This window comes from Tachypleus tridentatus, chromosome 1 (genome assembly GCF_004210375.1).
Source record: "Tachypleus tridentatus isolate NWPU-2018 chromosome 1, ASM421037v1, whole genome shotgun sequence".
Taxonomy (NCBI): Eukaryota; Metazoa; Arthropoda; class Merostomata; order Xiphosura; family Limulidae; genus Tachypleus; species Tachypleus tridentatus.
In genome coordinates this window covers 163,670,641-163,683,876 of record NC_134825.1, presented here as the reverse complement: position 1 = coordinate 163,683,876, position 13,236 = coordinate 163,670,641, and the positions used below count along the sequence as shown (strand labels likewise).

At 34.6% G+C, this 13,236-nt stretch overlaps 1 protein-coding gene and 1 pseudogene across 2 annotated transcripts; both read right to left on the bottom strand.

The window, feature by feature from the left end:
• Window positions 1-6,950: 6,950 nt before the first annotated feature.
• LOC143229577 (intracellular coagulation inhibitor 1 pseudogene) lies at window positions 6,951-10,928 on the bottom strand (annotated as a pseudogene). The gene is made up of 2 exons (XR_013015945.1): window positions 10,800-10,928; window positions 6,951-8,600 (listed from the first exon to the last, which is right to left on the bottom strand). The product of XR_013015945.1 is annotated as an intracellular coagulation inhibitor 1 pseudogene (transcript).
• Window positions 10,929-11,783: 855 nt separating this feature from the next.
• On the bottom strand, window positions 11,784-12,595 carry LOC143233410 (serpin B3-like). Its single transcript, XM_076469626.1, has 2 exons — window positions 12,313-12,595; window positions 11,784-11,851 (listed from the first exon to the last, which is right to left on the bottom strand). The coding sequence occupies exons 1-2, from the start codon at window positions 12,593-12,595 to the stop codon at window positions 11,784-11,786; spliced, it is 351 nt and encodes a 116-aa protein (XP_076325741.1).
• Window positions 12,596-13,236: the final 641 nt, after the last annotated feature.

Here is a 13,236-nt window from a genome sequence, read left to right as displayed (position 1 = left end):
TGATGGTATAAATTATGAAAGTGTGCATGGTTTGTTAGTTTATTGTTTGATCCAGCCTTGAGCCGTGACCCTAAACTGGTACAATAAGTGTATTATGTATTTTCTAAAACAGTTGTATCAGATCTAGAGAAGTGGTAGGTACACTGAACCAGTAACATATAATACTCTGGTATTGTTAACGTTAAAAATTGATTGTCACTGTAAGTACGATATTTTGTTCTCTCTATTACGTTAAGAGTAATAGTAAGTAAACTTAGGAAGTAAACTCCTTGACAGAGTGTGACTTAACCATTTATATTTCGAACAAGAATGACGTTTCGCGATTATATACAGCTGTAATAAACGAAATATCTGTTAGAATAAGAAATGCGAATATTAATAGGAAAGACATATAATCTTTTATATGAACTTTCTGAACAAAGTGATAGAAATATTGAGTACTGTACGAAGAGTTATAGAAACATACAGTAAGAATAGTTGTGTTTGACTTTTAACCTCCAACATTTAACCTCAAGATGGTGTCCTGTATGTGCAACCATACTGACTTATTTGTCTCCTTCCTGTTGTAATTATATTTCTGCTATTTCTGAGTTTTCATAACTGTTTATTGCACTTTTCTCTATTGTAAATAGCCAAAGTTAACAGACTCTCTTAGCGCGTGGTTTGCATCACATGACTGGTTTATTATAAACGGTGACTGGGCGTTGTCTTCGCAAAAACTTGATAAATTCTAACTATCGTTTATTCGTTTGCACAATGTCTTTATTAGTTAAAGCGACATCTACGTTGCACAAAACACCAATCATAAAGGAAGAGAGTTCTGCATTATTTTAATAAACAAAATACCAGCTTCTCTCCTAGATTATATACCCGACCCTCTGACTTCAATTTATTCGAGATGTTTCTAGAATGCTATAATGTTATTCACATGATGTATTTTGTAAAGTCGATTTCTAGTTGAAAAACTGTACATCAAAATGACAAACGTAGACTGTAACTACTGTTTGAGTTTCTCACCTCACATGTTGATAGGCCCGGCACGGCCAAGTGGGTTAAGGCGTTCAACTCGTAAGCTGAGGGTTGTGGGTTCGATTTCCGGTCGCACCAAACATGTTCGCCATTTCAGCCTTGGGGCGTTATAATGTGACGGTCAATCCCACTATTCGTTGGTAAAAAGGCAGCCCAAGAGTTGGCGGTGGGTGGTGGTGGCTAGCTTCCTTCCCTCTAGTCTTACATTGCTAAATTAGGGACGGCTAGCACAGATAGCCTTAGAATAGCTTTGTGCAAAATTCCAAAACAAACAAACAAAACATGTGTTGATTGTATTTTATCTCCAGTTGTTTCTTTTTCTCAGAAAAATGACATTTATCGATCATTTATAAGAACTTAAGTAATCCAACTTTAGCTAAAGGGGCAAGTTAGTTGCTAAACAATGAAATTAGCTAGTAAAATGAAATCCAAAAAAATAATAATTACAATTGGTATGTGCTTACAACTTACGAATAGGTTTAACTGAGATGGTAGAATATTATCAAAACTGAGTTACTGCAGATATAAGGTATATTTTAATTAATACATGCTTGGTATAAGTTTAATTAAATAATATATGATTTTATTTAAATCTGTGGTTGTTTTATAAAATGTGTTTAATATGGGAACCAAGAAAACACATTACATTCACTTTGTTTTATATTAAACAAATTTATAATTGGCCAAACGCTAGAATGTAAAATAACATTCGTTTGCTATTAAACATAAACCTACACAATGATTCACCTTTGCTGTGTCCACCACGGGTATTGAAACCCGTTTTTGTTTTGTTTTTTTGCATCACAAGCCTCTGACTTACTGCTAAGTCACAAGGGATCACAAAATAAAAAAAAAGATGGTCGTAGGTGTATTTAAAGCCCGTGTGTTTAGTAAAGGATTTTCTTATACTTGTTTATTTTCTGAAGAGTTAAACCACTGAGCCATAGGTTAAAATAATTCCCCACTCCCACCCTCCAGTGGCTGAGTGGCAAGTGTGAAGGCTCAAATCACTAAAAATTGGGTTTCGAGGGTGGGTATAGAACACATAGGTCATTGCACAACTTTGTGCTCAAAAACAAAAACGCAAATGATTTTATAGCAAATTTATTTTTCAATACAAATGACTCCCTCTGATGTACGTCTTTTTTTAATTTTTATACAAAAAGTGTTTTTGGTAAAAACATGATGTAATATTGAAAAGTAGAAAATGGATTTAAGATTTTATTCGTTCATTTAGGGCTGAACAAGATACACTAAATTAGTCATTGTAAGTTTAAACTATATTTCAGCTAATACTGGTGAGACGTGTATTTTATTTCAATTTGGTTATTTTCTGAGAAGTAAGTTAATGACACAAACGTGTACTCGTTTTTCAACTGATATTCTCACTGTTGTTCGGCATGGCCTAGCGCGTAAGGCGTGCGACTCGTAATCGAGGGTTGCGGGTTCGCGCCCGCGTCGCGATAAACATGCTCGCCCTTTCAGCCGTGGGGTGTATAATGTGACGGTCAATCCCACTATTCGTTGGTAAAAGAGTAGCCCAAGAGTTGGCGGTGCGTGGTGATGACTAGCTGCCTTTCCTCTAGTCTTACACTGCTAAATTAGGGACGGCTAGCACAGATAGCCCTCGAGTAGCTTTGTGCGAAATTCCCAAACAAACAAACTCACTGTTGTAACTAACTGCCATCTGGTGTTAAATTTCATAGAGTATTTGCGGAATCACAACTGGAGCGTAGGGTTTGTTTGTTTATTTTTTGAACTTCACGCAAAGCTACACGAGCGCTATCTGCGCTAGCTGTCCCTAATTTAGCAATGTAAGACGAGAGGGAAGGCAGCTAGTCATCACCACCTACCGCGAACTCTTGAGCTACTATTTTACCATCGAAAAGTGGGATTAATCACAACTTTATAGCACCCCCACAGCTGAAAGGGCGAGCATATTTAGTGTGACGGGGACTCGAACCCGCGATTACGAGTCGAAAGCCCGAGCCACCTGGCCATGCCAAGCCTTGAAACATATGGATTTGAAAAAGTAAAACTCTGTCATATATAGGAAGATAGATATTTAATTCGAGAAAATCCAATTTTTGTAATTCATACAATTTAACACGAAAACTTACTGAGTTACAACTAGTTATTTACCACAAAGTAAAAACTATTTTAAAAAAGAAATAAAAATAGTCTTTTAATCACCTCTGAAGTACTTCCCGTAACCTTTGCCCTTTATCAGTTCCACGTCGGAAAAAGCTGTCATACTTTATAAGACAAGAGTCGTTCGTTTGTTTGTTTTCTAACTTTGCGAAAAGCTGCACGAAGGTTACCTGCGCTAGCCGTTCGTAGTTTAGCAGTATAAGACTAGACTCCAGAGGGAAGGCAGCTAGCTAGTCATTACTACCTTCCGCCAACTCTTGAGCTACTCTTTTGCCAATGAATAGTGGTATTTACCATAACTTTATAACATCCCCACGGCTAAATGGGCGAGTATGTTTGGTGTGATTGAGATTCGAACCCGCGTTCCTCGGATTACGAGTCGAGTGCCACAATCACCTGGATATGTCGGGCCATGATAAAACTGGAGGGTAGCCAAATACGTCATGAAGGAACTGAAACTACCTAATTCTCTACTATTTATGTTTACCCTCAAACGCGGACGTCAAGCGCCCCAAAACACCTGACCATGCCAGGCCAAATAAAGACAAGATTCATTCGTGGAGAATTCTACAGTGTTCACTAAATTAAGTTACGGCAGGTATAAGTTATATTTTGTTAACACATATAACACAAGTTTCCCATGGGTTTGAGCTGATTAGCGTGTACTATTTAGTTTTATTTTGCAACACAATTAAGCACACCAAACAAATATACACAATTATTTCAAATATTCAAACACGAATATTTCTTTCATCTTGGGTTCGGTGCTACCAAGTGAATGAATCGCAATACAGTAATACATCATGTGTTCAAAACCAGTTTCATAAATTTGGTCTTTCTGTACTTATAATCACCATTAGGTAATATTAGGAGATTAGCAAAACGAATTCTGATTAAACGTTGTACTTGTTTTATCCTAATCACATAATCCCTCACGGAGTAGTGTTTTTACACGTTTGTTCATCTCTAATAATTTGGTTGTTTTTCCCCAGATGTACGCCTATTTTCAATTTTTCTTTTATTAAACAACATATTTGTGCCAGTTGCCAGTTACGATAGAATGATATTTAATTTTTAATGTTTTAGCTATATTTTGTGATACTATGGTCGAAAGATAAACCATATTGCGGTAAATTTAAAAGTTTGATACAAAAGTAAAAGGCCCGGCATGGCCAAGTGTGTTAAGCTGTTCGACTCGTAATCCGAGGGGCGCGGGTTCGCGCCCGCGTCGCGCTAAACATGCTCGCTTTCCCAGCCGTGGGGGTGTATAATGTGACGGTCAATCCCACTATTCGTTGGTAAAAGAGTACCCCAAGAGTTGGCGGTGGGTGGTGATGACTAGCTGCCTTCCCTCTAGTCTTACACTGCTAAATTAGGGACGGCTAGCACAGATAGCCCTCGAGTAGCTTTGTGCGAAATTCCAAAACAAACAAACAAATTCTTCCACTTACACATGATGATGACATGTTTTCATATTTGCTAAGGTTTTGTGCGAAAATGCGCATGAAAAATATATTTAAAATTGCGTCTATTATTGCTGCATATTGAATTATATAGATGACAAATGTACATGTTTGCATTTGTTTATCTACAAGTCTCTTATTCGTGTTGTATGAAGATTTGGTTAAAATTCATATACCTTGAACAAACAGTTTGAAACATTAAGTGAAAACGGACTGATAATGTGTGGTTCCTCCTTTAGCAGTTAACATTATATTAAAATATCTACACGTTTCTGAAAGGTATGTTGAGGTCCCATTTCACGAGGATACAGTTCGACCGAAGGCACCGACGTCTCGTTCACTGATGATGGGTAATCTTCCAAATACTGCTATACCTGATGAAACTTTATAAGATTATCGCTATTCTGCAGTAACCATTGGTATTAGTTACCTCGCTGATCCAAGAAATCATATAATTTGGTTCAATGAAGGTCCTATTAATGAAATTCTCACAATCTGTCTTCTTTGAAACTCAGTTAAATCACATTTTTCTCCCTTGTTGCTTGACAAGTAAAATGGAGTACAGTTTAGATGTGTTTAAATCATAGTCACTTGTATAAGAAGTTATTGGAACAACAAATAAATCCCTCAGATGATGTTGTTGTTTTGAATTCAGCACAAAGCTATACAATGGGCTATCTGTGCTCGGCCTATCACGGGTATCGAAACCTGGATTTTAGCGTCGTAAGTCCGCAGACATATCGCTGAGCCACTGATGCACCTCTCAGATGAGGAACTGGTCCATTTAACATTTATGGAAGAAGGGGTACATCTTTAAACAGGGTTTTATATTTTTGTCCAACCACCAACGTTAAAAAACAGTCTTAAATATAATCAAAGGACAATAAGAATACACAAAGTTTTTCACGAGGCTAAAATATTTGCCCGGAGAATTTAATGTACAGATTTCTGGTACATATAGAACTTATATTACGGTTTTTATGTTTAATCTTTATAGCACAGTACATCACGATAATTAAGATTAATGTAATTTCACGAGTAAAAATTCAGTAGTTGTTTTATGGTTGAAGGAATAGAAGAATCATCTTCACCTGTGACACCACATTCACTTGTGCCACGCCGAGAATACTTGACTTGTCCTTGATCTTAGGATAACAACGTGCCTTTCAAAAATCTTAAGCGCCTCTACGCGTTAGGTAGCTCAATTAATAAATAGCACTTGACTCTTGAGAAAAGTGAATGTAATTTGATCCCAGCGCATGATACGTTCAGAGTAATCGTTAAAACTGGACACAAGAATAAACTACACGTGCAGGAAACGCTTCAGATGAAGCCGAAATGAAACAACCTGCAAACGGATATTGAACTTCTACTTGCAATTTAGGTAAAACGAATCATATATTTAAACTTTCACGTTTAAATGTGTAAACACAATTTTTCTAACTTTCTTTCAAAAAATTATATCGTTAAAAATCTGAGACTTTTAATTTATGTTAAAACTAGTAAAAACAATTTACCGAAATTAATAGCACTTTAAAGATGTCTATATATGGCATTTCTTTTAAGTTTTGCGACATTTCAAGACACAAACACGGGCATTACGTTCCAATTAAGTTTTGTTCAGATTCTAAATTGGAGTTGATTGGTTTGAATTTCGCGCAGAGCCATAATGAGAATTTTGTTGACTACTATGTGGCACAAAATGTTTTATAGAAAAAATTAAATTAATGTGGGTCGTGCATACGAAAAAAACAAAACACACTTGAGTTTAGAAGTCTTACATTTCACGTATTATAAAATGTACAAAGTCTTATGCCTTAATCGACATATCCAGGCACTCAACATGGTGGCTAAATACATCATGAAGAAACTGAAACGACCTAATTCTCTACCATTCATGTACACCCTCAAAAGTGGACATCTGTAGCCTTTATAAGAGTATCATTATAACGTGTAAGCTATTTTTTCATATTGTTTACTTTTCTTTTGATCGCACAATACAAAATTATTAATTAGCTTATAACGTGAACTTTATTATGTAATAATTTAATTATTAATTGTCGTGTTTTTATTTACATCATAGATGCTGGTGATATTAACAAAAAGACAATTTTTGATAACGTCCTCAGAATTATATCTTTGTAAATGTAACGTTTGCAATATGGTTTGCTTCTTCAAATATTCCGGACTCATTTATTACAATGTTTACACAGTTTCAGTGAATCTGTGATTTAATGAAAGAGAAAATATGGGAACTTGGTTTACTTTTACGCATTCTGACTTTTGAAAAAACAAACAAAAAATACATTAGAAATAAAAGACGTTTTTAATGGAATAATAAAGTATTACATGAAGAGAACTGATTTGGGGCTATCAATATCAAGTTAAATCCAATTTTAATATGCACAAATAACAATATTGGACACTGATGAAAAAACATTTTAAAAATATTTCTAAAGCGATAATACCTTACTAGAATGAAAATTATTCTTCTGATGAGCAATTGAACTGAAAGGTATTTTTAATTCTATATTAATTTCAGTTAATAATAAAACATACCATGTGTGTGTGTGTGTGTAAAATTAGGAAGCATGACTAATCATTTTCAAGAATACTGTTTTAGTATTAATTAGTGTAATGCACTAGTGCGCCTAAATTATAGATATATTTTCATATTCTGATCCATATCTTCTTACTTCCTTAATTTTCTATTCACTTATATGATCTCAAACATCCCTTTATAGTAACCATTCTAAAACTCGTTGACATGGCCCAAGAAGAGAATCATGCCAGATCTGTTGTCTCTGATGATAAAAAGGAATGGGTGATCGGCATTAAAGGTTGGGCCTAAGGAAGTAACAACAATAACACTTCCAGTCACAGCAGCTGCCTCGCTTCCTTCTTCGTTTACTTCAATAACTGCTTTGTGTTTAACTTTAGAAACAGACAGGTCGTTCTTACTGCTGATACCCGACAGATCTGACTGTCCTGGTGAGAACAATTTGGACAATCCAAGCGCCTGCAAGGAAGGAGACAATTCTTCTTCATATTCCAGCTTAAACTTGGGTAAACTGACTCTAACCCTGGTTTTTCTCATTTGTCCAATTATTTCTGTTAATTTGTCAGAAGTTATTTGGCTTTCTAGTTTGGCAAGACCGTCCCTCTGGTGAGGAAGAATGACAAACATACTGATGTCTTTTCCTTTGTAAGGCAATTCAATCATTTTTGCTTGGAGATCCTCTACTTCTGTAAAATTAAATTCGTGTTCTAAGTGCATAAACAATGTATCCTTCCCATTTTTCCCTTTATTATAGAAAGTTCCACTCGAAGTATCGCTTGAATTAAACTTGTAAAGCCAGGTTCCCTTGAAGTAAATTGCATTTAGTAAAACAAGTACGGTATCAGAGCTCAAAGGTTCTTCGAAAAGTTTGGCGATCTTATGCTGAGTTTTTTTGTCCACCCATTCGTTAATTTCCTGAGTAGCTTTCTCTCTTTCGTTTACGAAATCGGCTTCTCTAACTTCTGCTTTGTATTTCTCCTGTAACTGTGTTTTGTAAGAGTCCAATATGGAGAAATCAATATGATTAACCATTGAATTAGCTGCAATCAGTTTGTACTGATCTGGAGACCCTTCTATTTGGTTAAGAATGTTCTGGAAAGCTTGATGAACTTCTTCATCGAGCAACTGCTGATCCTTATAACCAAGTGTATCTTCTAGTTCTCGAGCTGTCTCTTCTCTGGCTCCGAGATACACCATACCCATTGCTGTTGAGATGCTGAAAGGTGAGATAAAAAGGTTTTCATCTTTCGGCAACTGTTTAAACAGATCTATTGCAAAGATATTACTGGCTCTTGCAAGTTTCTGAATTCCATTTGTTGACGTCTGGTCCTGAACTGGTACTGCGATCACAGTGGTCCAGGTTATCAGAAGGACACTCAGATATAACATACTCATACCTACAGTTTGAAGTAAACGACGTATAAGAATATGCCAAATATTATGATATAGCAACAAAATATTTAAAAGTACAACTAATATCTTTCATGAATAGAAATATTCCACATAATAATTCCAATTGCTTTTCTTATTTCAGAATTTGTAAGTTGACGAGAAGTTATATTTACTCGGTGCTTTAATGTTATTGGGCTTATCAAGTTTCGAGTTATACTTTTCGAGTTATATTTATTCGATACTTCATTCATATGTTGTTTATAACATTTTAAACTATTTAAACTAGGTTTTGATAAAACCTATATTTTCTGCGTTTAATGCAAGAAATTCCAAATAAATACTTAAGTGTTGAGAGAAAATAAAATTTATACCGTAACAATGAGAGAAATGTTTAAATACTTCAATTTTAATTTGTCGGTCTTATAATTTCACGCTTACTGTGTTTGTGTTAAGCACAAAGCTACACTGGGGGGTTTTATGCTTATTTCAAAAGTTTAGAATAATTTGATACATATCTGTTAGTTACGCTGAAAATAACATTTTGCAAAATAAAAATAATTAGTAAAGCTAATTGTTTAACATTTTACGTTTGCAGGCATTTGCAATGTTATAACGGAAGTGCCAACGTATATAAACACTGAAGTTAGCCATTATATACCGTAGTTTTCCACGGTGTCAAAGCACAACTGCACTGAAAATAAATTGAATACTAATTTTTTTAGTATTTTGATTGTTTGTTTACTTATTTTGAGTTTAATTTCATGAAGTAATTTTTAACATCTAACACAATGTAACGTTAAAATTAAGTGTTGCTTGATGCAAATTTAACAGAACGTAGTTAAAATAATGCGTCTACTGAACAACAAGACAAATAACAGAGCATAACCATGGCTAAGACTTTTTTATTTTATATGTAATTCTGCTCTAGTTTTCTGTTGTTAAAATATATGTATTATTTGGGCCTCATTAACGCATTAAGCACACGAAGCCGAGGCCAAGGGCCCTTTTATTACAGGGCTCCCGCGCTTTTATGACAATATATTATTATATTAATCGATACAATTTACTTATAATTTTCGAACCATGGAAAACAAATTACTTGGTAAGAAATAAACTGTTTTTAAAATTATGATGAACTGCATATTGTTCATTCAGTAAGAGACCAAATGAACTTCACAATTTCAACATATTTTCATCATATTAACGCTTGCGCATCAAGAATTTCACCATATATCACTACCTAAAAAGTTATTTGTACGGCGCAAAAATGTCGAAAAACGATTATACGAATAAACAAAACGTACAAATCCTTTTTGATTTGGATAATACCTTAAAATATTGCATTGTAAAATAGAATAAAAGATAACAAATTTATAATGTAACGAATGTATACAGGTAATGTGCAAATAAAAATCTGCGCAAAAATTCTGTTTATATCTTTAAAAAAGCAACACCAAAAATAACTGTCGAATATTATTGAAAACAAAATTTTCCATAATTATCCATTCTACTTGTAACCTCGGTATTTTAATGATTATATTACAAATAACTTTCATTATTAATAGATTAATAGGACAATATACTCATGTGGTACCGCGTCAAATGTCGTCTTTTTGTGATTATGGATCCCACGGTTGTTTAATCTGGCGCTGTTTATACTTTATCATATTGAACTAAATATTACAATAAACGGCTTATATAACAAATTTGTAATTTATAATTTTGTATTTTGAATCTGTATCGTATAACCGGCCGGAAATTTGTGTGAGAACGCATTTAATGCTATACGAAAAGCTGCTTCACGTTTCGTAAGCTAACTGATTTTTGTCCTGTTTTCTAGCTCTTTCTAATAAACGGACGTGAAAAGTTTAGCTTTAAATTTTAGGTCCGTATCATGCACTCATAAGTAATATTTCAAACTAAAAAGAAATTACTTTGAATGTTGTGTCTGAATGATGAAACTTTGTAGAATGGACGAAGGACGAAAGATTTTCGAAACGTCGTCCTCTACCCTTGTGTCTCCACAACAAGCAATTGCCGTCTCTTCTACAGAGTTTCATCATGAATATTCTGCCTAAATAATGTATCAAAGAATATTATCTGAATGTATTATCATAGTTGCGTGCAAAAAGGATTTGACAGAGAAAATCGCTTCGTGATTGTAAAGGGAGGGTAAAAACAGTGATACAACTGAAAGAGCTTACCATGCAACTCTAAGGTTCAACTGGTTAATCGTTAGATTCTGTGTTGCTACTGGTTTTAGGTAGCTGAGACACGACTATTTATATCAACAGTCCGTTAACAGATATACAAGTTATGGTAGTCAAACTGGTTCCACCAGTGACGTATCGACTCCACGAACCTGCACGTTTTTCCTTGAACTTCGTCATCCGATAAAAACAAAATGTAATACGAATAAAAACTCAACACGGAATGAAACTGGTTGGAATGAAAACATTTTTTTTTCTTTAAGCCTAAAACTGCACACCTAATACATCTCTCTCAGTATTTATGTTTTGCGTTATAATGTTTATAATAAATTATGTAACCTTGATAATACGCCACCTTCGGTGTAGACAGGTTACTGATGAACTATTGTGTTGAAATAAAATAACTCATAACTCATGTATATCGTGACGTGTTCTTTAAGTACATTGAATGGTTCGTTGCCTAAACCGGTTTAAATCAGATGACACTAACCTGCAACAGAAACTAAATTTTTAGTTCTTATTTTTGATAGCTGATATTTCATTTCTTTTTTGCCAAATACATTTTTGTAAGACATATTTCAATTTAACCTATTTCACAACGTGACTTCTGAATTTATAATTCTTTATTTTTAAATATGATCTTGAGAAATATGAAACATGTCTTCCCTCTCTCATAAATGTAAGGTTTGCTCAAGCTAGAGAAATAAATCATCATTCATTAGTTTCCTTAATTTGTGCACCTTTTAGTACATTGTAAACATAATGATGTTAATGTTAATCATGGTTCAAGCACGAGTTGTTATATTTTATTGATATTAAAACTCTGACATGGCCTGGTACTTAGGGTACTCAACTTGACTTTGTAACCTTTCCCTAAATATGATCTCGTTTTTAACCGTTGGGGTGTTATAATATGAGGGTTATTTATGTTATTAATTGGTAAGAAATGCCCAAGATGCGGGGGATAGATAGTGTTGTTTAGCTGCCTTCCTGTGGTCCATCACTTCCTAAGTTGGGATAGCTAGCGAGGATAACAGTGAGGCATCCTTGAGCAAAATCAAGAAGCAAACAAATTATTACTATAAAAGTCAGACACCTTTGGAGAAGTCACATGATCTAAACTGCAAATAATTGAACAAAAAAGGTTACAATTTGTTCCTTAGTCTCATCTATTCTTGACCAAATTGTCAATTTGAATAAAAATGCAAAACTCAAAGTGTCTTTGTTTTAAACTTAAACTATTAGTACTGCGTATGTTCGCAATGTCTGCATCGTATTAGTGATATACCTAAATATAAATGTATCTGTGAATTTTCAGAACATGTTCCCCGAAGACATCTCGCTAGACGAGCTAAGACATAGATTTCATTGATCTTAATGTATTCACATGTTTAACAAAGTTGCTCTAAACTGTTAGATGATTGTACCTAAAACAGCAAAAGCAAACAAAATTTTACTTCAATAACTGCTTTATGTTTAACTTTAGAAACAGACAGGTCGTTCTTACTGCTGATATCCGACAGATCTGACTGTCCTGGTGAGAACAATTTGCACAATCTAAGCGACTGCAAGGAAGGAGACAATTCTTCTTCATATTCCAGGTTGAACTTGGGTAAAAGAATAGTAATGTTTGTTTCTGTCATTTGTCCAATTATCTCTGTCAGTTTGTGAGGGTTCAGTTGATTTTCCACACTAGAAAGGCCGTCTATTTCGTCTGGAAGAATGACAAACATACTGATGTCTTTTCCTTTGTAAGGTAGTTCAATCATTTTTGCTTGGAGGTCCGCCATCTTTACAAACTTAAATTTCTCAGTTAATTTCATAAACAATATATTCTTCTCATTCTCTCCTTTATTATAGAAAGTTCCACTCGAAGTATCGCTTGAATTAAACTTGTAATGTCAGTTCCCTTGAAGTAAATTGTGTTCACTGATATAAGTGGAGTATCAGTTGTGGCCCAGCATGGCCAGGTGGTTAAGGCACTCGGATAGTAATCTGAGGGTCGCGGAAAATGCTACTCCTTTCAGCAGTGGGGGCGTTATAATGTGACGGTCAATCCCACTATGTGTTGGTAAAAGAATAGCCAAATAGTTGGTGGTGGGTGATGATGACTAGCTGCCTTCCCTCTAGTCTTACACTGCTAAATTAGGGACGGCTAGCACAGATATAGGAGCAAAATGAAAAATACAATATAGCGTCATCTAGTAACTAGCATGCCAAACAAAATTCCATAAAAAATCTCACACTTTGAGTATTCAAAAATAACTGTGGTATGTATAACAACCATTTCTTTATAATAAAACACACTTTTTAAATAAAGTACTCTAAACACAACAAGAACCCGACTTTTACTATGACTATGCTTGCGGAGTTAAGCACATCTTTATCCATGTAATTTTTTAAATTTAGTGCTAAAAAGCTCTGAAAACTG

What these genes read in the sequence shown, in the direction of transcription:
- LOC143233410 (XM_076469626.1), bottom strand. Translation starts at nt 12,595, where the DNA reads ATGGCGGACCTCCAAGCAAAAATGATTGAACTACCTTACAAAGGAAAA. An exon ending in AGATCTGTCGGATATCAGCA is followed by an intron (nt 11,852 to 12,312) that starts GTAAGAACGACC and finishes ATTTTGCTCAAG; the next exon opens with GATGCCTCACTGTTATCCTC.